The 24,396-nt window shown below is 41.3% G+C and overlaps 2 protein-coding genes across 2 annotated transcripts in view; one reads left to right on the top strand and one right to left on the bottom strand.

Annotated features, from left to right (window-relative positions):
• Positions 1 to 1,286: 1,286 nt before the first annotated feature.
• On the bottom strand, positions 1,287 to 3,291 carry hsbp1b (heat shock factor binding protein 1b). The gene is made up of 4 exons (XM_026176707.1): positions 3,096 to 3,291; positions 2,147 to 2,213; positions 1,885 to 2,011; positions 1,287 to 1,786 (listed from the first exon to the last, which is right to left on the bottom strand). The coding sequence occupies exons 1-3, from the start codon at positions 3,138 to 3,140 to the stop codon at positions 1,890 to 1,892; spliced, it is 234 nt and encodes a 77-aa protein (XP_026032492.1). The 5' UTR covers positions 3,141 to 3,291; the 3' UTR covers positions 1,287 to 1,786; positions 1,885 to 1,889.
• A 77-nt stretch (positions 3,292 to 3,368) lies between these two features.
• The window catches only part of LOC113027144 (PQ-loop repeat-containing protein 1), a 59,993-nt gene continuing 38,965 nt past the window's right edge, over positions 3,369 to 24,396 (top strand). The window contains exons 1-3 of the mRNA XM_026176706.1: positions 3,369 to 3,686; positions 6,055 to 6,336; positions 6,539 to 6,672. Of these exons, the coding sequence (XP_026032491.1) occupies positions 6,128 to 6,336; positions 6,539 to 6,672 (343 nt within the window). The 5' untranslated portion in view covers positions 3,369 to 3,686; positions 6,055 to 6,127. The remainder of the gene's footprint in view (positions 3,687 to 6,054; positions 6,337 to 6,538; positions 6,673 to 24,396) is intronic.

Here is a 24,396-nt window from a genome sequence, read left to right as displayed (position 1 = left end):
CCATGCAACACTGAGACGTTCCACAGAATTTGCATCTGAAAATACGATTCTGGTTTAAAAAAACAAAACTACAGAAAAATGCAGAGCACCTCGGAGTTGGATGTATTGTTAAAAATTCTGTCAGCACCAGAGGGGTATGCTACGAAGAACATTCAACACAGGCAGGCTCTCTTTGCTGTAGCTGGCTTGACAAAACGTAAAACTCCAGTAAGAGATTTGTTTTCAGCTCAGTGCGCGCTCGTGTAAAAAGGGGTTTCATGCATCGTGACTCTGTGTCCACGCAAAATGATCCAAGTGCCATCTACTCCAATCTCAGACGTTATCAGATGGTGTAAAAACTGGATTTGGTGCATAAAGTGGTAAACATTAGAATTTATTATGTTATTGCCGAGTGTAATTTCAGTGCTGTCACCTTAGAAATAGTTCTGAGTCTTTTAGACTGGATACATTAAATGTGCCTGATGTAAAGGAAATGCACAAATCGCTTTCATTTGTCAGCAGATTGCGAAATGAATTTCACATTAGTACTCTTTGTGTGGGTTCTGTATGCTGGACTAAATCAGGGGTGTCTAACTCCAGGCCTTGAGGGCTGGTGTCCTGCAGGTTTTAGATCTCAGATCTCACCCTGGGTCAACACACCTGAATGAGATGATGAGGTCATTACCAGGCCTCTGGAGAACATCAAGAGATGCTGAGAAGGTCATTTAGCCATTTAAATCAGCTGTTTTGGATCAAGGACGCATCTAAAACCTGCAGGACACCGGCCCTCGAGGCCTGGAGTTTGACACGGCTGTACTAAATAGTTGGGATAGGCTCCTGCCCCCACACACACATCTTAACTGGATAAGCAGGAAAGAGATGGAATGAAGTTTAACATTTATACATTTTTTTTTTTTGCTTCACTAAAATAAACATGCACATACATAATGCAATTTCCTGACGATGATTTTAGTGGTTCCACTAAAGTGCAGCTTAACAACTTGTGACACATAAAACTTATTCCCCGAACATGCGTATAAATAACACTTTTTAAAAATGCGATGGATAAAAAAAACAAACTCTGAAAATATGGATTTTTAAAACAAACTCTGAACATAACCTGCGGCCGAGCGGCTTACGTCTTCAGGTTAAGTGACCATAGTGACTTAGGTTAAAAGAGCCGCTTATCTTAAAATCAGTTTTCATTACAGAAAACTGATTTTAAGTTTGACCAACTCCAATAACTCACTGATCTGACTTCATAGTGCACCCCTCTTTCCAAGTATTGACCATACATGACAAACAGCCGTGTATTAAATAGCTTTAATAGAAGACTATCAGGATTGGAATGCATCCCACACAATGGTTGTAACAGTGCTCACTGTGAAACACTGCTAGCTTTAGAGATTCGCTGCACCGTGTTGGTGCGGACACTGGGTTAGAGGTTTGTACTAACCTGTTAGCCTGCAAGTTTTAGTCCTCGTCAGAGGCTAGGGCAAAACCAACACTGTCTGCTTTCGTGTCAAGGAATTCAACTACTGATATACATGTATATGAAAATAACCTCCAGGTTAGTACGCTAAATCTGCAATCCTGCACATGAGCACTTGAGGTGCTGAAGGGCATGTCACACTACTCTAGCTTACAAGTAACGTTCAAATTTTCAAGTCATTACATAACCATTTCACAATATATAAAAAAGCATTTCACACAACGACACACCAAATCAATATTAGTCATTTTCAGAATGGAAAAAGTCTGCTGCTCCTGAATACAGGACCGACTTCACGCCTTGTGATTTAGGAACCTGTGGGACAGATTTAGAAAAACATTCACTATTAAAGCTGACATTCAACATATTTACAGGAAAACTGACAAAGCTAGATGTGCCGACTACTTGATTACCTTCATTATGATCCTTGACCCTCTTTAGCTTTTTCTGGTGTTGCCTCGATCTCCTCGACACCAGCCTGGGTCATCAGGTCAGCAATGTTTTTTTCCAAGTCATCAATACGTGTGCTCATTTCATCAAGTGGAGAATTAGTTAAGGCTGGTAATTACAACTGGAAATCACAAAGTCAGCTAACACGGAACAAATGACCCAGCCTACAATTATTAACTTTGATGCATATAATCAATACAATGTTTTAGATGATTATTAGGATATTCCTTCCAATGATCTGGTCTGACATGGTCTGGAACTTGTCCTGCATCTGTTGCAGCAGAGTCTGAACCTGTGGAGGGGAAAAGAGCAGAAATTATAAATGAAACTGGAGCCACTTAGTAGTTAAAGTTTATGGAGATATAAAGTGAAGTCATAACACTGCCAGATACAAACACTTAAGCATATGGTCTGTGAATCTGTTTCTATGCCAACAACTTAAAAGCTTGACTATGGATCTATGATTTACTGTAACAAGTACACCTGCAGCGCACACCCCCCATCTCTTCATTCTGCATCTCCTTCACATAACAGTCAAGTTAATCCTCAGCTTCTTTAAATCTGTGTGAATACGACTGTAGGAAACTAGGTAATGCATAACAACAAATGACTCAAACTAGCGGAGGTGGTTTTTAAACGTTTGCGAGGTTTACTGAAGCTGAACGTCTCTCACTGACCCCCATCTCTATGGCAACACTCAAACACTGCCTACGCAGGCTTTGTCGTATAGGAAACACTAAAAGAATCATTAACATATAATCTGTACATTTTAAGGTCTGTGTGAAACTGCGCGATATTCAGTAGTCAGACACTGATAAGGGAAACCTACTATATATAAGTGCCAGGTGAATAAGGATAGAAAATGTACTGCAGGTAACTTTTACATAATTCTGTGCAGTTTACTCGTTGGAATTTGGTGATGCCATTTACATGACCGGTTGACCATTACATAACATTCTGGAGCTAAAGTCTGGGATTGTGGTTTGAATGCAACAAGCTCAACACACACTTTGAATCTAGAGTTTTACACACCAAACAAAATCCAAGAAACACCGCATAAGTGCTAAAATTTGCTAGCTCAGATAGCTTGCTATCGTTAGCATTGTTATTGGCTTTGCTAGCTAAGGCTAAGCTACTGTGGCTAAAGCTAGCTTGCCTCGCGATCACGACTCACCACATTGGTAAGGTCCTGCACCGATTTGGGGTCCGTCTCAGCCATGTTGTGATGTAAATGATTATCAGCGCCTAAACAGCACAAAAATTCAAACCGCTATCTAGCGACTGTTTTGCTATCTACTCGAAGTAAGCAATCTCGCACAACACCCACAGCACAGTCAGCTGTTCCAAAGCACAGAGAATCTCGCGAGAGCTGCTCCAAAGTACAGCGAGTTTTGAATGGGCAGTACAGAGTTGTAGATTTTATTTACCCCACGTAGCTTCATAAAACTCCTGACATTCAGATATTTGTTCAGTGCAGTAGTCTGCCTCATTTAGGCGTCCGGGTCATAGAAACATGCACACAAAAGCCTTTGTTAAATCTGTATTAACTAAAACAAAAGATAGAAGTCGATGTATCCGTGCGAGTGCGTGTGCGCCTGCCTGCGAGTGCGTGTGCGCCTGCCTGCGCGCGCACGTTTCTCCTCATCTGAACGAGTTGGATTTGAAAGTTGGAGCTGCCGGGAGCCCGGTGTGTTTTGACGCCGAAGAATTCGTGTGCGGGTTTTGTTTATGTTACAAACGGGCGGAAAGTGAACGACGAGGCTTGGTAAGTAAAGCTTGAAGTTTTAAGTTAACTCTTAAATTAGGGAACTTACTGGGGTATAAAATCCTTATAAGGGGCGATACAGAATCAGCCCCAGTGAGCTCGCTCTACTATTATAGAAAACGGTAGACTTTCTTTGGTGATTTAATTTTTGCCCTTAAAAGTTCTTATTTGCACAGGCTTATACGAAACCTTCATCTGTTTATAACAATGTAACCACTCGCTGTGAATGCTGGGCCTCTGTGTCTTGTTACTCTGAGGCTGGCACAGTAGCCTAAAATTGATGTCTGGAAGTTCAGGCATGTTAGCCCAACCCAAAGAAGCTATGCTTTGCTTACGTAACAAAGCTCGTTGTGTTATCAGATGTAGTCCATCACATTTGGGCTGCTCTCATGTGATGGTTAACTTCTACAGCAGGCGGAGGGAAGTAGCTGGAGACGCCTTGGATTGTTAAATTTCCTGAATAATATTTAACTTTGGAAAACACGTAGAAACCTTTTTATGGAATGTGTTAAAGGTCTGCTGCAGGTTTTCATTCACTTTGCATTGTTAATCATCACACCTTTAAAATGCTTTCTGCAATGTTGGTGTTTTTTCAGCCGTTATGTCCTTATTACAAATAAATGCCCTCTGATGTTAATCAGGCTGTACACAGGAGATTCCACTCAATGCATCTGCTGTTACGTTGAGGAGAAAAGGTTAACAGCAGCAGTCTTACAAGAAGAGAACCTGTTGGTGAGGGTTTTGTGTTATCACGACAAAAGTGTGTTGACCCAGTGCTGACTGGATTTCCAGGTTTGACTGATTCGTCAGCTGAGCCTTGTGACCAATCAAAAGAGCACATTCATTCTAGCGCGTTTCAAGGTTTGATAATGAAAATATTACACAGTCATTACTGAACAGGAACACAACAGTACCCACAAGCATGATGCCACTGCTCACTGTTGTTCAGCATGTGTAGGTCAGGGTTTTGTGTACACAAAATACGTTTGTTTTTGTTTTGTTTCTACTGAAGAACAACAATAGGGAACTGGAGTTTTAGGGAACTGTATGAAATCAAATTTACTGAAACATATTGTAACACTGTTTGGAGGGAAAAGAGAACTACTGTGACCATTTGTAATAAAGTAAAATAAAATTCACTTCCTGCTGTGACAAAACAAATTTCCCACGTGTGGGACTAATAAAGCTTATCTTATCTTATCATGCCAAGTAGTCACAGTAGTCACTTTGCATTGCTAATAATAATATTAATTTGAAGATTTAATTTAAGAAAACATTTTGAATTACCAGGACCTTTGTTATGAAGACAGCCTGGTAATAGAATATGTTTAACTGAACATTTAAGCTAAGAAGAAAAAAGAAAAGCTGGTGTATGCAGTTTGACAGAAGTCGGTGCAGATATGCATTTTGACTTGTTATTTAAACAGTGTGGTAGATCCCATACTGGTCACCTTAGTAACGCCCCTAGCTTCACCAGCCGGTGACTGTTTAACCTCTCCTGGCAGTCCATGTCCTCTGTTGCTGTACATTCCCAGACCTTTGACTCCCACTTGTGATCCCTGTTCTGATATGTGGCCACTATAAAAGACAAGAAGTTTAAATAATAGAAAAGTAGTTTGCTACTTGTCTGTCCTCCTTGACCTATTTATGTAATGAATTAAAGTACAGTATACTATTTCCAGACAGTCATGGGTCCATTTATTGTAACTGTTGGGAAACCTGAATAAAAATGAACATTTTCTTTGCTGCACCTCTGTTTGGAATCATTACTACGCCTGCCTGTAACAGCAGAGCTTGCCTAAGATGTGTTATTGAATGATTTTGATTGATGGAAATGGATGTAAAACGATTAGAAAAATAAGATAACTGCCAACATTTAGAAGTTGTATTTGGACAATAATGAGCCTTTTGTACTTTAAAAAAATATAAAAAGATAAACATTTAACAGCTGTTTTTGACTAATCAACCAGCAAATATGTGAAACTGTAACAGACTATGCAACAATGACATAGTTGTCTACTTCAACATTATGTTCTGCATAAAGAAGCTTAAAAGCAGTATTATGCCTGCCTTGTATGTGTGCATTGATAGGCCAGAATCAGCTGACTGAGATCATTTTGGCTCTAATATGAAAGTATATTGCTTCATGTTTTATGTAAGTTTGGTTGTTTTGGTCATCATGCACGGGCTACTTTCCTGTAAGAGATTTAGTGCTGGAAATAAACATGAAAATTGTGATGTGAGATATAAGAATGAGGCATTTAATTGCACTCGGGCAATGTTAATCTCTGGTTAGTGACTCTGGGCGCCTCATAATGCCCATTAATGATAACGCTGCTGACCTCCCATTACTTTGACTCTCTGACAGTGGCCTGCTGTCTGTCAGATCTCCTACTGCTACTCATCCACCTCCTGAACACTCGTAATATTCCCTTGCTGTGATGGATGCCGAGGTGGTTCTCCAGGAGGAGGACATGGAGGGCTCGTGGACGCTGCTCTCCTGGCTGGCATCATTCGTAATGGTGTTTGGGGGAGCCCTGCCTTATGTGCCGCAATATCAGGAGATCCAGAAAAGCAGCAACACTGAGGGATTCTCCACCAGAGTCTGTCTGGTGCTGCTCATAGCTAACATCTTGCGTATATTTTTCTGGTAAGAAAGCATTTGTTCTTTACTCATAATTTTTATCCTTTTGCTTTTCTGTTTTATTCCTTTTAAAGGTGCTAACCTGTCATGTCAGCCTTGAGGCTCTGTATTTAAATACAGCTGATCCTACCGGACTACATGCTGATCTATAAGAGCTCTGTATCTAAAGTCCTGATTGATTTTGGTTGCCTTGGTCTTGTTCTTGCAGGATAGGGAAGCAGTTTGAGCTGACCCTGCTGCTTCAGAGTGTGGTCATGATTCTCACCATGTTTGCCATGCTCCACCTTTGTTGCACTGTGCAAAACGCCAACAGAGTAAGCACCAAGCAGCATCGCCTTTCAGGTAACCGCAGCTTACCATGCAATCACTGTCATGAGCATTTACAATTACAGCAAGTGACGCATCCAACATTCAATGCTTCCCTGTGTCAGCAGTTTTAGGCGAGAACTCCTGCTTCTTTCCAAAAGAGGGAGCTAGTGGAAAAGCTAACATTGCAAGATTGCTGTTCTCAAAACACCTTACCTATGAGAGCTACTTTCTTATATTCTGACTTGTCCTCTGTATATTGAATTCTTCTTTTCAGTTTCCAGTGTGACGAATACGCAAACACACTGAACACAGTAAAGCTTGAAATATCATTAAAATATCACGTTAAAGAATGTGTAAGAAGTGCAAAGCCAAACAGAGACCATCCACTATAACTGCAAACCCTTCTTTAACCTTATGGCATAACCTGAAGTGCACCTCCCTCAAAATGTAACTACATGTCATGTTCATGCAGCCTGCAACTAGTTTTTAATTTATCAATAATCACTGTCTCAATGTAAAAAAATGGAAACTAATATAAAAGCAAAATTCTGGAGTGAGATCACTGAAATTGTCCAAATTGATGTGAAGGGATGAACAAGGCACTTTATTTGTTTCTATTTGCTGGCACTGCATGTAAAGCACCAGGACTCAACCATAAGGTGAATATGCACCAGCACAAGTATAAATGTCGGCAACAACGTCGACCACTAAACGTAGGTTACGTCGTAGACGCTACCGCAGACGTCTAAAACAGCCATTAGTCAGTTTGTGTGGAAATAAGCCGGGTTACATGGTGGCATTGTGACAAATATGTCTTCATAACATGAATTATAGAGTACAGCAAGGTAAAGATTTGATTTAAGGTGCACAGGCAGCAGGTCTGCAGAATGTCGGCCCATCCCACCCTGTGAATTACAGGATATCTCTTCTTAGAGTGCGTGTGCACGAAGTATAAGAAATGTGATGGAAACACAAGCATGTGAATGTGTTTCTTAGGAGGCTGTGGATGACGTATTGGTACAGAGTGAGAGCAGATGATGTGAGCTAAGATTAAGCGCACCAATATCAGTGTCTCCTCTGAATTGTGTGTGTGTGTGTGTGTGATGCCAAGACGGGGAACCCAACCAAGATTATTTACAGGGTCTATTTTTATAGGCTGCTGTCTTTTATAGGTAAAAGACGCTCGAGTTGATTGGCAAATATCCTGACAGAAATTCAATCTTAGTGCAGTTTTTCTTTTTTTGTTTTATTAGACAACGAAGTAAAACTGAATAATGGAATCTTGTAATAGTCTGATCATGCAGAGCACAACGTGTTATTAAAGACATAAATCACGATAACTGATTTTAGGTTGATGGATATGAAACAGGGAGAATATTTCTTTGTAAAGACGAGCAGAAAGCATGTCTGTTTGTTAGGCTGTCAGAGGCAAATCCCTCTAAATGAGTTTTGATTGAGGAACTACAGACTGAGTGTGTGTGTGTTTAGACAGGAGAGTAATGATCATCTTTATGTTAGACTGTGCTTCTCTTGCCTTTACAAAGAACTGATCTATTACTCATCAGCAGCCCCCTCCCCCCTCTGTTTATATTATTTCAGCCTACGCCAAACAGTTTTTGTGGTGAATAAAATAGTTTATTGTAAGTGGAGGTGGATCGTCTGATTTCCATATAGGCTGTTTGTGAACGTGTAGCAGTGAACAACAATTCTGCCTGCAAGCCACTGAGGCGTAAACTGTTAATCAGAGGAAACAGAGCGATTGATTTAAAGCGATCTTTATTTTTTAATCACACTATCAGATAAAACACATCATGAACACTCTTTCACATTAAGCCCCTCGCTCTCTCTTAAGGGCAGCTCTGAGGTCCAGTTGCGATGGGGGATGGTGGGGTCGGGACAAGAATAGATCAGAACGGCTCTTCTCCCCAGCTGCCTGCTCTTCCCTCCACGTTTCTTGTGCAAAGTCTTTCCAACAGATCAGGGTCATCTCTATGTAAAATAGTTACTTCTAACCATGATGCATGTCGGCGTGGTTTACAAACACGGAGCTATTTTTGTGGCTCCTTCATTTCTTAGCTCCTCGCTCAGAAGTCCTGACTGCTCTTTATTTTTCTCTTCTTCTTTTTCTCACACCTTCCTCCACTGTTCTTCTACTCTCCCATCTCCTCCTCCTGTCGATCCTTCTGTTGCAGTTTCAAGGGCTCCCACTTCTTTTCCTTAACTTCTACTTTTATGAACAGATATCTGAGACTGCCAGAGTCCATGCTGAGGTCATCTCTGATCCACTTGCTTTAATGCCAACTTCTGTCATCTGCCTACTAACCTCATTTCCACTGCCTCAAAGCACACTCGAGCAGAACATAACCTGACTGACTGAGGCCAAACAGAGAACTGCATGTCTCCTGTGAGTGTCATTCTCCCACAGTTAAAAAAAAAGATTAAAATTTTGCAGTGCTGAAAGTTTTTTTCTTTCTTTTCTGTTGGCTATACCAACACGTTGTTGTTGCGTTCCTAAATACATTAAGATATAGTGAAATGTTTCTTTTATAACATTGCTCTTATTACAATATTACATAGTCCAGTGTATTACTTACCTTTTTACGCTTTATAGAAAGTAATTTATGAATTGCTCATTACATTACTTTTTGCATTACTCCTCAGCATCACATAGGAAGCACTGTCACTTAATTGCCTATATAATATGAAACTTTCCATCTACATGTATATATGGATATCCTGACAGTGAAGACTTATCAATGATCTCCTTTCAGTATTTAGTTCTTATCACAAAGCTGAAAACAGCTGGGAGCACTCGACAGCTGCTTCGTGTGTTAGCACGCTGCCATTGAAGCTGGATGCTGAGATTTGATATCGTGCACAGGAGATGAGTTTGTTTTTTCTTCTGGATTTCACAACCTTGTGTCCAAAACATTAGCATAATGTGCATATCTCCACCCCTGAAGATCTGTAGACCACTGTGCCATTTAGGCTATGGTTCACTAATGATGTTTTACTCAGAGCTGACTCTGGTCTTCTCAGCCTTCCTGTCCTTTTGTATCTGAGTTCAGCCTTCGACACGATCTCTCCTTCTAAACAGACTTTCCTCTCTTGGCGTCTCCGACACACCCCCAGCCTGGTTCCAATCATATCTCCTTGACCGCTTCCAGTTTTTTAAACTCAAATCATTCCGCTCTCGTCTATTCCCGGTCAGTTCTGGTGTACCCCAACGTACAGTCTTAGGCCCTCTTCTCTTCATAACATACATCCTCCCTCTTGGTACCATTTTCCATAAATTTCATCTTTCCTTTCACTGTTTTGCTGATGACACCCAGTTAAATCTCTCCTGCTGGCCTGATTCCTCCCTCCCACCTTCTCTTATAGAATGTTTATCGGAATTAAAATCCTAATTTTCTAAAGCTCGATGAGGATAAAACTGAACTCCTTCTTGTCGGCACTAAATCCAGCCCACTGAAGGCAAATCATTTCACTCTCACTGTTGATAACTCCACAGCTTTCCCTTCTCCTCAGGTTAAGAGCCTTGGTGTCATCCTTGACAGCTCACTATCCTATAAATCTCACATCAATGATCTCACCTGTTCTGCCTATTTCCACCTATGCAACATTAACCGATTACGCCCTTCTCTTTCCATCCAGTCTGCGTCCATTGTTGTTTAATAGTCTCGTTACCTCCCGCATTGACTAATGTAATTCTCTCTTGCATGGTCTCCCCCAAAAATCCCTCCATAAGCTTCAACTGGTTCAAAACTCTGCTCCCGGCATTATTACCAGAACCCCCTCCTTTTTTTTTTCTTGCGCCTGTCCCGTTTGGTTCTTTTGCCATCAGAATTATTGTCTAAAGGCAAAGAAAGATGCCCAACGAACTTCCTCCTACAAGCGCATCACCTGTCATGTGATTACTGAATTAAGGAAAGTACCACTGCTTATGAGAATCACAGTTAGGCTTCTCCAAATAGGTTTGAAACTGGTGACTGGGAGTTCCTTTTTGTGTTTCTGTCACTAAGATGTGGTTAATAGTAAAAATTTGTAATTGTTTTGTCCTCAAAGGGTAGGTGTAAAGCCATTGTTGCCCGGTAACAGTGCCTCCTGCTTTTGTATTGTATACGTGAAAACAGGTAATTGTATAAAGTTGTTGCCAGAATGGCACGACAAAGAGAAATGTCAGTCAGATGAGCAAGCTCGCTTCTTTCAAGGATGAGCTTGTTGTGCAAGTTTTATGCCCACACTTTTTTTTACTCCGGCTTTCTTATAAACAACCAAAGAGTGCCAGTAACTACATCATGGCATGTGAAAAAGGAAGTGCTGTTTTTGGCTTTATGCACAAACTGTAGCACAGTCTGGAAGTTTCTTCAGACTATCTCACCAGGAGTGCTCAGACTTTAGAAGTGAAGCCAAGCTAAGAGATAACAAACACAACTACACAGCCTGGATTTTCTCGTCAGGTCACCTTCATTATTATTTATTGTTTTTGTACTAGATGTGTAAGGTGTGTCTGTGTGTGTGTGTGTGTGTGTTTGCATCCTATACAGTAGCTCTTTCTGTCTCCTTAATCCATTGATGATGCAGTGATATCAGGATGAAAAGTCAGCAGAAAACAGAATCTGTTTTTCGTCTGCATCAGCATTGTTACTCTGCCCATTTTGATGCCCTTTGCATAATCGTTCATAGAGGTGAAACTTCATATATTTGTGGTTAAAATGTGTTCTTGAGTCTTTGTCATAGTCTCTGCCTGTCAGGATGTTGGGAGTGCAACATAAGTTCGGGACGGTCTATCATCCTCAATCTCAACGAAAAGTGTGATTAAGTGCTTAATCAATCATTACATTCCAAGGCATGGGTTTCCCAAGAGAATTAGATCAGACAATGGTACTCACTTCAAGAATAAAGATTTGCAAGAGGTAGAGAGGATGAACCTAAATTTGAAAAACAAGTTGGCTAAAATTTGTGCGCAGACAGGGCTAAATTGGGTCGCAGCCCTGCCCATTGCTTTGATGACCATAAGATGTTCTGTTAACCAATCCACAGGTTTCACCCCTTATGAGCTGCTGACTGGGAGACAGTTTCCAGCACCCTGGACAGTGGTCCCGGTGGAGCAGCCCAGGACAAGCAACAGGTCGCATGCAGAATATTTTAATGAGTTGAAAGCTCTTGTGTCCAGCTTTACAAAACAGGTCACTTGTGAGAGACCCACGGGGAACGGAGAGGTCCCGGACGCAAAGGCAGTGTGGCTGAAGGTCATTAAGCGAAAGTGGAAGGAGCCCCGCTGGACTGGTCCGTATGAGGTGACCGCCCGGACGGCTACAGCAGTCCAGCTGAAAGGGAAAGGCGACACCTGGTACCATTGGTCGCAGTGTGCACCCGCACACGAGAGCTTGGTGGAGGAAAATTCGTCTTCAAAGAACGCAGGTGTCAAGAAACAGAGGCAGAATAAACCTCTTCACCTGTGCAACGGGCCGACCAGTAGTCTACCTGGAAGGCCGAAGAAAGAAGAGCAGCCTAGGAGGAGATCGCCGCGCCTACAAAAAGGAGTGGTAACAAATTGAGAGTTTGAAAAGGGGTGGTTTAAATGGAAATAATTCAACAGGTAGTGCCTTACCTTTTGGATAAGCCGGCTTATGCCCACTCACTTCGGCCACTGGACTTCATGTCTGCCCGTCTGACCACCTCGGACCACCGCTCACACCTCCACTTTTTTCCCTTACTCAACCACCGGACGAAGCCCCCAGATGTTAAGATTCAAGAATTGAGAAAGGGTACAAGAGGTGATCGAAAAATAACCACACTGGTCCGGCCGGGTGAAGTCAAACGAAGATTTTAATTCACATGTGGGAAGATCACTGAACACAGCAATTGATCTTCAACTTACTAAAGCACAAACAATTATTTTATAACATCAGGGTTTATTTACTGACGCCCCTTCATGCGTCACAGATACATTTTATACATAGATCAGATCAACATCATCATGACTTTTTACCTAGAAAATCATCTTCTATTTTCATGGCTAGCCCTTCCTGTCTACCTTTCAGTTCTTGTCTTGTTCCTCTTTCTTGCCGAGACACCAAGAAACGGTTCCTCTTTTACCAAGACAATTTTGCAGTTACAGCCAAACATATCTAACCTCTTCCTCTAAATAAATCTAATTTAAAGTGTGTGTGTGTGTGTGTGTGTTGACCTCACATGCTCTTTGTGTCACCTCTTCACCTACTGTCTGTGTCTCGTCCTCAAATGCTCTTTCTCAATTCACCTGTTGCACTTCTGACCTTTTACCAGACCAGAAGCTCACTAAGACTATGTGTATGTCTTCTACTAAATAAATGTTTTAACCAAGAACCTCTACTAAAACCTTAATACAAGAATATGAACATATAAAAGATAATAAAATAAACTGATATAAGTGTTTTGTAAGCATGTATTGCAATTCCTTCTATGTTCTAGTTTTCCCTCAGCATGTATCACCTGAACAGTCACGTCAGTGAAGCTTACGACCTTTAAAGAACCTGAACATCAACTCAAATAAGCACAGATATGCAATATGTATAAAATAATTATAACTGCCCCTGAAATACAAAGTTAACATCATCATAAACATCTTAAGGCCATCTTAAAGCTATCTGTTATATTGTTAAAGCAATGCTCATACTGCAGATTATATTATGCTGGTAAAATACTTTTTGTTTATCCCCACAATGTTGAGTTATGACTTTGCAAAGTCTTCAGTACCTGCCCCAGGGTGCCACATTAGCAGTCCTGGCCTTATAATGCAGGAGTTTGAAGCCAGATAGAGAAGTAAGGGGTCTGAATATATTCAAAGACACACGTGACCTCAGGCTAAGTGTCAGATTGGTGCAGACAGTAACTCTGAGTATGTGAAAGAAGAGAATTCTGGGGCTGGATAAAAAAAACTTGATTTAAAACAAGTCAAGAATATCTAATGAAGTGTAATTACTGAGCTACTGTGAGGTCACTGAAAGTGGAACACCATAAAAGCTGAACAACATCCTCCTCTGTTGGCTGAAACGGGTAAAGCACACACATTTAACGTTGTACTTACAGCTTACGTTTGTGTGAAGAAAGCGCGTTTGAAAGTTAGCAACAGCTGCTGTTTAACATTCTGTTTGTTACCTTTCCTCACTATAAACAGAAGAGGCGGGGCTCTTGATAACTAGCGTTGACCCTGTGGTCTTCCCTAAAAGCATTATCACTCAAGACAGTGGAAGCATGATAGGAATTGTTGAAGTGTTCACGAATCACCGTCTCTAATGTGATAAAATGAACTGCTACTCTGTCCTCTGTTGCCTCATAAATTCAGATCATAGCTGCCAGATGCAGCCGCAGTTCTTTGAAACAATACTGCTAACTTGATTTTAGAATGTAACAATTTCAATGAATTAATAGATAGAAATTAGACACGAGACACACCTGTGGGTTCAGCGCATCAAAATAAAAAGTGAAGGAAGCTGAATATTTGACTTATTTTTGAATTTCCACATCAAAGTTATGGTCGTGTTGTACTTAAATTGCTCGTGTTAACATACTAATATTAATTCAAGTACAACTTTAACATATACTCATAGTTTCATACAGTCCAACAGCTCAGCTTTTGCTGACAAAGGTTTTAATGAAGTTATTGATGAAGGCCACAGTTAATGAGACTGATGCACTGTTGTCTCTCTAATAAATGAAGTGTGTGTGTGTGTCTTTGTTGTTTTCTAGCATCTGTTCATCAGGTCTGCTGTAGAGCTGGGTGGGTGTATATTTCTGTTCCCTCGAGGAAGTGCACTTGTATTTTAGCCAAAAGCTGTTATCCTGTCACAGCAGTTAGACACAGGTCAGACTTAGGGCCCGTTCTTCGTACCTCGCTAAGTAAGTTAGCCGGATTTGACTGTTGACGATTTCGCGTGATCCTGGATCGTTCGGTTCTTCGAAGCCCATCCGGGACTTGCTGTCATAGCAACAGAGCCGTAAGCGTAAACCTGCTCGGGAGCAGGTTTACTTTATGTAAACAGGATTAGATCGCGGCCACGCAGGTATGCCCGCGTCATTCATACGAAAGCAACAGCGATATTTTACCACTGTTGTACCATAAATAAATAACATCAATGTAACTAAAGATAATGCAGTATTTGATCCTTTTATTGATGTCACACAGATACATACAGGTCATTTCCTAAAAAAGGGAAATGTACTATTAACATTCTATTACATGTATGTGATTATTACAGATGTAATTCATATTTCACAGTAGTAATTGCAATTTACTTCGTGTAATCAAGATGGGAGACCACGGCTATAAAAGCGAAGGTGGATTTGGGAAGCCTGTCGCAGCCATGTCCTGTCCGTTTACGCGAGCAGCCCATTGCGGAAGGTGCAAGATTGATAAGGAGAGTCCTCAGAATCCAGCGTATATTGCGGTTGCTGTTATAAACAAACAAACAGATTATTTCAGGGTCTCTGTCCAAGAGACGAAAAGCAATATAAGTGATAAATATTACCATTCTGTAGAATATTCTTATATTTCACTTTTACTTGTTCCCATGTTCTAGTGGGTCCTGTTGTGGCTCTAATGTGAAAGGGGATATAATATAACATAATGTAATATAATATAATGTAATATAATATTGGATAATATAGTGTGATATGATAAATCTACCCTACCACCTACTGGTGTTGGCCAGAGGGGCCGATGGCGCGATATGGCAGCCTGGCTTCTGTCCCAGGGCAGCTGTGACAGCTACCAGTGTGTGAATGTGAGAGTGACTGAATAGTGGCATTGTAAAACGCTTTGGGTGCCTTGAAGAGCGCTATATAGATCCACTCCATTATTATTGTTATTATTAAATTACTTACGAGTTTAATTTGTCAGCAACTTTCGGCCAGCCCTCTCTCCTTGCTTTTGCAGCCTTTGCAGTGTTCCCTTGCGTTTTAATTAGACTCTGAAACTCCTGAAATCCCTCACTCAAGAGTTCTTGCTCTGCTGCCGAAGAATACCGAGCGCGCTCCTTCGACATTTTCGCCGACCAATCAGAGGGTTGCCGATCAATGTTTCTACTATCGATGCGTAGCCCCTGTTGGGCCACCCAGTGATCTCACATTACTTCATCCAGCTATACTAATCGTCAACAACAGGTGTGTTCGGGGAACCGGAATAGCGAGCTCAGAGTTAGCGCGATGATTTGATCTTGGATGTAGTAAGCGACGTACGAAGAACGGGCCCTTAGTGTACTAGTAAGCCTGTGTAGCGTCAGCTTGTTGTACACTGTCTGTGTCCAAAGCTCTTCTAATCTCCGTCTTATGTCTCTGCTACATATCCAGCTCATACTGTGCAGCTCTTTCTGAACTATATGCAGATTTGTCACTTGATGTGAAGTCGCTGTGGATGCTATCTGTAGTTATTATCAGCTGTCCAACAACTGAATCACTGTGGTGGTTATCTCAAAGAAAGAGACTAATGAGGGCTGAGGTTGTGTTTGATATCAGGAGTAAGCTTGAATAGTTTTTTAAAGTGACATCAAACCTTTGGTTTTATTTTATTTTTTTAACTAGCCACACATATAGTCAAGGTAAAGGTACCAATGTTTTATGTATCAGGACACAATGATGAATCATGTGGTCCTTAGTGTGTCTTAAAATAATTTCAATAAAAACCCAAATGAACAACATTTGAAAACTAAGGCTAAATACAGAAGCAGTATGGGAAAGTTGAGCTTATAGAACCACCTTAAGCAGCTTAAGCAGCTTAAGCAGCTTATAGAACCACCTTAAGCAGCGATAAGTTGTTTTACAGTTTAGAGTAAAATTTCAATCATATATATTTAATCTCTGTAGTATTCTGAGTATTCAAAGTTGCTTTAGTTTATTGAAGTTTGCAGGTATTCATTTATAAATCGCTAGTTTTAAGGTCTGGCACAGCATTTTAATAAGTTTGAAGTTTGGACTTTGACTAGGTCATTGCAGCTCCTTGATTATTTTCTCTTTCAGCCAATCTGTTGTAGATTTGATGCTGTGCTTGGTTTCACTGACCTGTCGCTTGACGGCTAAAGCTCGGCCCATTTTGGTGTGCAGAGGAGTTCAGCGTCAACTCTGCAAAGTGCCCAGGTCCTGTATGGCTGCCAAATCATCACCTTTCCACCACCGCTGTGTTTGACAGTTGGTGTGAGGTGTTTGTGCTAATATGCTGTGTTTAGTTTTCCTCCAACTTGGCTCCGTACATCATGGCCATATATCTTCACTTTGCTACTTTATCAGTGTCCAAAGGACATTGTTCCAGAGGTCTTGTGGTTTGTTTAGGTGGAATTTTACAAGCGTTCACCACGCTGCCTCGTTCTTTTTAGAACAAAAGGAGACTTCTCCTGACAACCCTTCCACACAAGCCATGCACATTTAGGCTTTTTCTAGTTGTACTGTCATGAACTTTTACTTTTTACATGCTAACTGAGACCTGTAGAGTCTCAGTCCGCAGCTCTTTTTCTTTTGCAGTTTCTCTGAGCATTGCATGTTCTGTCCTAGGGGGGGAATTGTTATGATGTTCACTCCTGAGAAGACTGGGAACTGTTTTCCACCTGTGAATAATCTTTCTGACTGTAGAATGATGGACTGGAAATTGGTTGGAAATTGACTTGCAATCCTTCCCAGGCTGTTGGGCAGCAACAATTGCTCATGTGAGATCACTGCATTGTGTTAACACACAGCCGGAACGCTCCGGACCACCAAACTGCCAAAACGTCTGTTTTAAAAAAAGGTGCTCACACTTGCTCAGGATCAGATAATCATTAGCAAGCACGTTCTGTTAACAGCAGTTGGCTGCTACTTAACATCCTAATTGCTATAGAAACAGACACTGATTCTATATTTTGGCATAAACAATAATAATAATAAAAATGATAATAATAGCACAATCTAGTATGTCTTATGTTGTTGCAGTGACCTAACTGTAAAACCTGCTACAGACCAATTTTCTGTTTGTTTTTCTAATGTACTGATATGTGAAATCCTGGATTTGAAAGAATGCATACTTTATTTATTTAGCATGACTGTAGACACATGTATGGGTGGGCTCAATGTTAGCCTGTGCATGAGATTCATCTGGATGCCCGTTCAAGAGCAGTGCAACTGAATTATTGCAGGTAAAAGTTGGCAGCCCTATTCCTCCTGCAGTAAATGACTTCTGTTCACTGTTCTCTGGTGTAAACCCTCAACTTGTTTTCATTATCATATTGAGAAAGTATCTTTTTTCAGATAAAAACTGTGTGGTCTCAAGACTAATTCTACTGTGTACTGTCTTTATTTTCCTATGTTCGTTTTTATTCACCTATAAGGGCACACAAGCTGAACGACCAGACACCGTCCAACGATGGACTCTGTGTGTCGTTCAGTATTAAAGGTGCTTCACATGATGTGCTGAACAAATAACTTGCAGTTTCAGGCTCTGCCCAACATACCACAACAGTAACACACTCACAGAGCAGCGCATTAAATGAAAACCGCTGCTCACGCACATCTGCATCACTGCGGTGGCACAAATCAGGTGTAACAAACATTGACCGAGATTATGTGCAGCCTAAATTGAATTTACATATCCTGCAACAGGAAAAAAGTGTTTTGCTCACTTTCAAAGTGATGTATTTTAATTAAAGCCCCGATAACAGCTGAGTTTTATTAGCAAGTCAAATGAAGTCAGCTAGGTGAGAGGTGTTTTATTAGCAGCCAGGCATACTGGATTACTCCAACAGGATAGATAAAAATGCAAATAAAACGAGGGGGGGTATTTGCAGTGATAATTTTTGTTCCCGGAAGCTCAAAGGAAAGTAGCAATGAGAAAACATTTTTGAGACGAGAGATAAGTGTTATAATTAGTTTTGGATTTGATAAGGCTTTATTCATTTATTTTTATATATTGCATTTGCAACAGGAGCAGTAGGTTTTTGGTTGGTAATAAAACCAGAACATTGGCGACTCTTCCATTGGTCTCATGGACCAGGCGACGGTTCATCCCTCAGGGGCGGTTTGTTCCCAATCATGCAGCTAGCATTTTTCAAAGTTTATGGGCTTTTTAGATTTGTACCATGTAACACATAAACCTAGCAGGAACAGTACTGGTGCAACAGGCTTTTTCATGGGTTACATGTGCACATAAGAAAGTCTTTGATAATGTGGCTCTTTCAGATCAGTGCTGTGATATGGAGCCTGGTGGCACTGTCGGGAATAATCATGCATTCAGATGATTCCATTTACAATATTGGCAAATTGTCTGTGACAGTGTGAAGTTTTTTCATACTCTGGGGGGAAAAAAGGATTGGTTCACCACTCAGGACCTGACTTTTTCTGATTATTTCACACCCATGTAAAACTTTTCAGCTGCAACAGGCAAAAAATGTTTTTGTAGCTCTTTTATACTCCAGTTGTACGCACGCATTAGCCTGCTGTCCGGTCAAATTGTCAACACGTCTTACGCGGCATCCACTCTGAATTTCTTCCGAAGAGAGGATTTGGTTCTTCTAAACCAGGGGTAGGCAACTCCAGGCCTCGAGTGCCAGTGTCCTGCAGGTTTTAAATCGCACCCTGGGTTAACACACCTGAATCAAATGATTAGTTCATTACCAGGCCTCTGGAGAACTTCAAGAAATGCTGAGGAGTCATTTAGCCATTTAAATCGATCGAGTTTAAATCAGAATGCATGTTTTAATTGAACTACCTGATGCCCTGCAGGGCTTTGCTAACAGAAGAGAAACCCCTCTGGTCTGTCCTGATACCTTGTGGTTATTTATGGATGTGGGTTAGTAATTCACAGAGTTGTCTCTGACCCTGTTGACCTGGTTGTGTCAGTCAGGACAGGGTGTCGCCTCATTAGACCAACACTACGGAGAAGACCTGACAAACAGATAGCATCCATCACATCCGTCTCCACTACATAACCTGACAAGTGTGTGTGCCTAAAGAGAGGTTCGGACATCTACCCATCTGTTAGTGTGGTCTGCTACGTGTGTGTGTGTGTGTGTGTGTGTGTGAGAGAAGGACAATCTCAGGGGGTGTTGTACATCTGTGAGGGTGTGTGTGTGTTATGTCAGTGACGACCTCCATCTATCAGTCCAGGTAGATGCTAACTGAAGATGAAGGCAATACCATGTAAGTTAGGTAAATGAGATGGTGCTCTATGAATTACAAAGAATGAAATATAAAATTACCACTCGTGTAAATGTTGTTTGTTCTGATTTATACTCAAGAAAGAACTGAAACCACTTTTCTTTATCATCTTTTTCCTTCTCAGTTTTCCGTCATGGTGCTAGCTCCTGATACGCTCTATGCTGTGTATACTGATCAGCCAATAGCTCTCATCTGTCTGTCTGAGATGTCTGGAAAGAAAGATTTGTTTTAGTGGCTCGTCTGAGTCAAACTGATTATACAGATATAAACACACCAGACTCACAAATACAGTTAGCTGGAAAATTATTTTTCTGTACTCGATTTCTTATTTTTTTGCAAATTTGACTATGAAACAAAGATATCCCAAATAAAAAGTTTCAAAATTATGGTTTATGTATTAATGAATGCATTTCTGAATGAATTAAGGGAAAAAGCAACCCGAGTCTACCTGGCTCTGTGTAAGTAATTCCCCCCTAAACCTGATAACTGGTTTTGCCACCCTTGGCAGCAACAACAGCAGTGGTGTTTGTGATAACTGGCAGTGAGTCTTTTGCATCACTGTGGAAACATTTTGGCCCACTCTTCTTTGTAGACTTGTTTTAATTCAGCCACACTGGAGGTTTTTCAAGCATGAAAGTCTGACTCTGACTGGGCCTTTCCAAAGTTTTCATTGGTTGTTATTTTTTCTTTTTTAGCCATTTAGAGGTGGATTTTCAGGTGTTTCCAAACTTTGTCACGCTGCAGTACCTGAGTGCCTTCGAATTTCCAGGGTATGAACTGATCGCTGCTCATTCTCCTGGTATAAAATACATTCATGGTTTCATCAGTTACGGGAACTTTCAGGTCCTGAAACAGAAAGCAAACATCACACTATCATCAGTGTCCACGCTACCATTCTGAGATCATGTGAACTGAAATGAGTGAAGTATCCTTTTCAGTCATCGGTGTGCTTTTTGCCTTGGAACTCTCCTGTGGATGCCATTTGGCTCATTTTTTCCCACCTTTCTTTAAGACTGATCTTAACTGAGGCAAGGTGATGCCTGCAGTTCTTTTGTTCTTGGCTCTATTTTGGCCTCCTGGATCCGTCATTGATGTGCTCTTGGAGTAATTTTCCCTTCCTGTGAAGGTTCACCGCTGTCCCTCCAGAGGCTTTCTCTCCATTGTGGATAATGGCTCCCACTGTGGTTTGATGGAGTCCCAAAGCCTTAGATGTGGCTTTGTAACCCACTCCAGACTGATAGATGATGCTGATAGTTGTTTTTAGTTAGTGGCACGATGTGTTGCTTTTTCGAGATCTTTCCTCCTTCACTTTGTCAGACACGTAATGTCTTGATTCATCATGTCTAACAGTAATCAGATCCAGCCAATTGGAACTCAGTTTTATAATAACAGTTAATTCATGATTTTAAAAGGGAGGAAATGACTTTTGCACACTGGTCAGGCAGCAGTGAAATCGTCATTTAAAAACTTCATTTTTTGTCTTTAGTTGAACGATATTTGTTTGATGGTCTGAAACATGTAATTGTGGCAAATACGCCCAAAAACGTATGACGGGGGAAATGCGTCTTCATAGCGCTGTACATTAAAAATGCTGATCATGGACAGCTGGCACCTCTAAGAATTCCTTCTATGCTGCTGCTACAAACACCTCACAGTTCTTCGTGGGTCCGTATTAGTGTTTTAGTCATTTGCTTCCCAAAGACAATGATGCTGCGTAATAAACACTGATTGCTGTGAGGTTTAAGCTCATTATTTCCTCATCCAGTTGTGCTGAAATGCAGTTGGCCTCAGCCGTTCCTCCTTCGCGCTCTCACCGCTCAGGTTTTGCGCTCTGATCAGGCGTGATCAGAGGGAATATGAGTCAAATTTTAAAAGCCCTCAGGCTCTCTCATTAGAAAACTTTCTGCCTCTCACTAAGACCGAACCTGCTTTTACTGTAGCCCTGAACTTTTTTTGACATTCCACTGTGGGTGTGAGGACGCAAATGTCTGGACATGGAGTCGTTTTGAACAAAGTGTTCGGTGGTCTCCATGTGAGGAGGGTTTTGTCCTGAGAATATTCACTCTTCCTTATCAGTATCCACATTTATGTGGATATTTGGCCAAATATGTCATTTCTAGCCTGTTTTTGAAGTTTGTGACACGATTTAACGCGTAGTCCTCGTGTCAACCACACGAGTCACAACAGTTTGAGCTCCACCTCAAACTTGCCACAAAGTCAAATCTGCCAAAGTTTTCAGTGTTAACTCTACAACAATTTAGAGATAATAATTTTTGCACAGGAGCAGGAACTTCCAGTGGTGTGTAGTAGATGATGTAGCAGGGAGCTTTCCTGCTGTCCTAATTGGAGAGGTGATGCTGCGCCCTGGGCACTCTGCCATCTACGAGATGCTAGACTCGTCTCCAGCATGTCACACAGCGCTTCCTGAGAACATCGGTGCCTGGAGGACTGCCCTGAAACAAACACACACACACACACACACACACACACACACACACACACACACACACACACACACACACACACACACACACACACACACACACACCACTAATATCATAAGACAGTGATAGAAAGATAGACAAACTGCAATGCCACTGAGGAAACAGGATATCACAGAGACAAAAACAGACAACCAGGTGATGCGAGTGTCATTATTGTTTGTTTATGCTCGTTCTTGTTTGGATGAGTAATTTTTAATCTCTTGCTGCTTCCACAGTTTTCTGAAAGCAGGCACTCCACAAACAGCTCCGGTTTATCAGAAGCGATGGAAGCACAGACAGTGTTAGTACACACTGATGCTTAATAAGGCAGCGATTGGCAATGTTTAATTATTATTTGAATGTCGCGCGAGTCATTTAACACATGGCACACAGTGCAGTGCGGCCATGATTTAAATCTTTTCGAGTTCACGCTGTGAACTTTACGCCGTGCTGTTATTGAGTTTTCAGTTCCGCTTTTAGACGATTGATTTTCTTCTCTTAGATTTAGGAGAAAAAGAAGTTTTGAGTCTGGAAACCAAAATGCTGTTTGAATGTTTGGATATGTAACTTGGCTCTGCAGTTAACGTCAGAGTCGCTCTGTCGTAAGCAGGCGACACATTCAATCATCAGCTGAGATTCCTCAGAAAAAGTAAAATATTCTCTCTACAGTAAGTCGTCTGTCTGTTTTCCCCGACATCCTTTTTTGCATTATTTGCACGAACTTTTTAATTTATTTTTACTTCCTGCTCATCTCTCCAACCCTATAAATCTTTCTTCATTCATCTACTCTGTTGAAACAAGTGGACACTGATGCAATCTCGCAGCAACTGCCCGGCTGCTGCTGCTCAGGCTGCTGCTGCTCAGGCTTCTGTCCGTACCGGTATGACAACGAGCACCGATGCACGTCGCCTGTTATTTAGATCAGTGTCTGACAGAGTGTTGAGTGATGACTTTTGAGAAGATTTTTTTGCGGAAATCTTTTCGCCGTCGGCTGAGGTCCTTTAGGGTTCGTATGAAGCGCTATGTTTGCACCTAAAGATAAGCCCAGATTCAGCTTATTAGCCTTTGGCAGTCAGTAGTCGCCCATGTTTTTCTCCGCTGTGTAGAAATGTTAAAAAAGCCAGCTGAAGCAGATAACCTCCCTCTGATTGACAACATCAGGGCTGCAAACACAAGAACATAACACAATTTCATGCTTATAAGTGTGTATTTGTTATGTACTTGGCATATCTGCTGTTGTTTGCTGCAGTAGCAGAACATCTGCTCTGTGGACACCTGGTATCAAGAGCTGCTGATAAACGCTCATTAAATTGCTGTGGGCGCTAACTTTGAACAATGTTTCTCAGCGAAATAATGACTTAATGTTGCTGCTGTGCTTGTAATTGTGCTCTCTGACTGAGTAATGTGATAATTATACCTGTGTGTGTGTGTGTGTGTGTGTGTGTGTGTGTGTGTGTGTGTGTGTGTGTGTGTGTGTGTGTGTGTGTGTGTGTAACACTGTGGATACAGACGTCCTGTGTATCTCGCTAAAGTTGCCAACTCGTGTATCACTTCCAGTCGACGCACGTCGTTGTTATTGTTGTCTTTGTTGTCTGGATCTACGGAAACATTTTTTTTTACAATTTTTTTGCTTTTGAACATGAATGCACATCTGGCAGAAGATCACACTGTCAGGTACGGATTCTTCTTATTCCTTTACATCTTTGTACGAGCTGTGAGAGCATTTGGATTCATTTATAAAATGATAACATTTTTATTGCATTCTCCATCTGCACGCTTCAAGTACTTCTGACAAAAGTGCAGCTGTACAAATATAACGCTGCATTTGTCAGCCTATTGCAAAACATGCCTGATTATATTTTCATGCATCAGGTCTGTGTTCCTGCTGCAGGGGGGTCGCGGCGGTGACGTAGATGGAGCTCTCGCCGCTGTTGCTCATGTCATGTGATCCACGCAGTCACGGCGTGCACGACCTCACTCCTAGCTCTGTGACCGAGCGGGGAATGTGCAGGGCTGTTCAAACATCTACGGCGTTAACCACGCTGTATCAGCTTCCTGAGTTTGCAGGCATGTGAATCCCAACATGTTTACATGCGTCATTGGTACAGATTTG

This window comes from Astatotilapia calliptera, chromosome 7 (genome assembly GCF_900246225.1).
Source record: "Astatotilapia calliptera chromosome 7, fAstCal1.2, whole genome shotgun sequence".
Lineage (NCBI taxonomy): Eukaryota > Metazoa > Chordata > Actinopteri > Cichliformes > Cichlidae > Astatotilapia > Astatotilapia calliptera.
Note: the sequence above shows the minus strand (reverse complement) of the source record. Positions and strands in the feature narration are given on the sequence as shown.

What these genes read in the sequence shown, in the direction of transcription:
- hsbp1b (XM_026176707.1), bottom strand. Translation starts at nt 3,140, where the DNA reads ATGGCTGAGACGGACCCCAAATCGGTGCAGGACCTTACCAATGTG. An exon ending in TGCAGGACCTTACCAATGTG is followed by an intron (nt 2,214 to 3,095) that starts GTGAGTCGTGAT and finishes TCCCCTCCACAG; the next exon opens with GTTCAGACTCTGCTGCAACA. An exon ending in AGACCAGATCATTGGAAGGA is followed by an intron (nt 2,012 to 2,146) that starts ATATCCTAATAA and finishes CTAATTCTCCAC; the next exon opens with TTGATGAAATGAGCACACGT.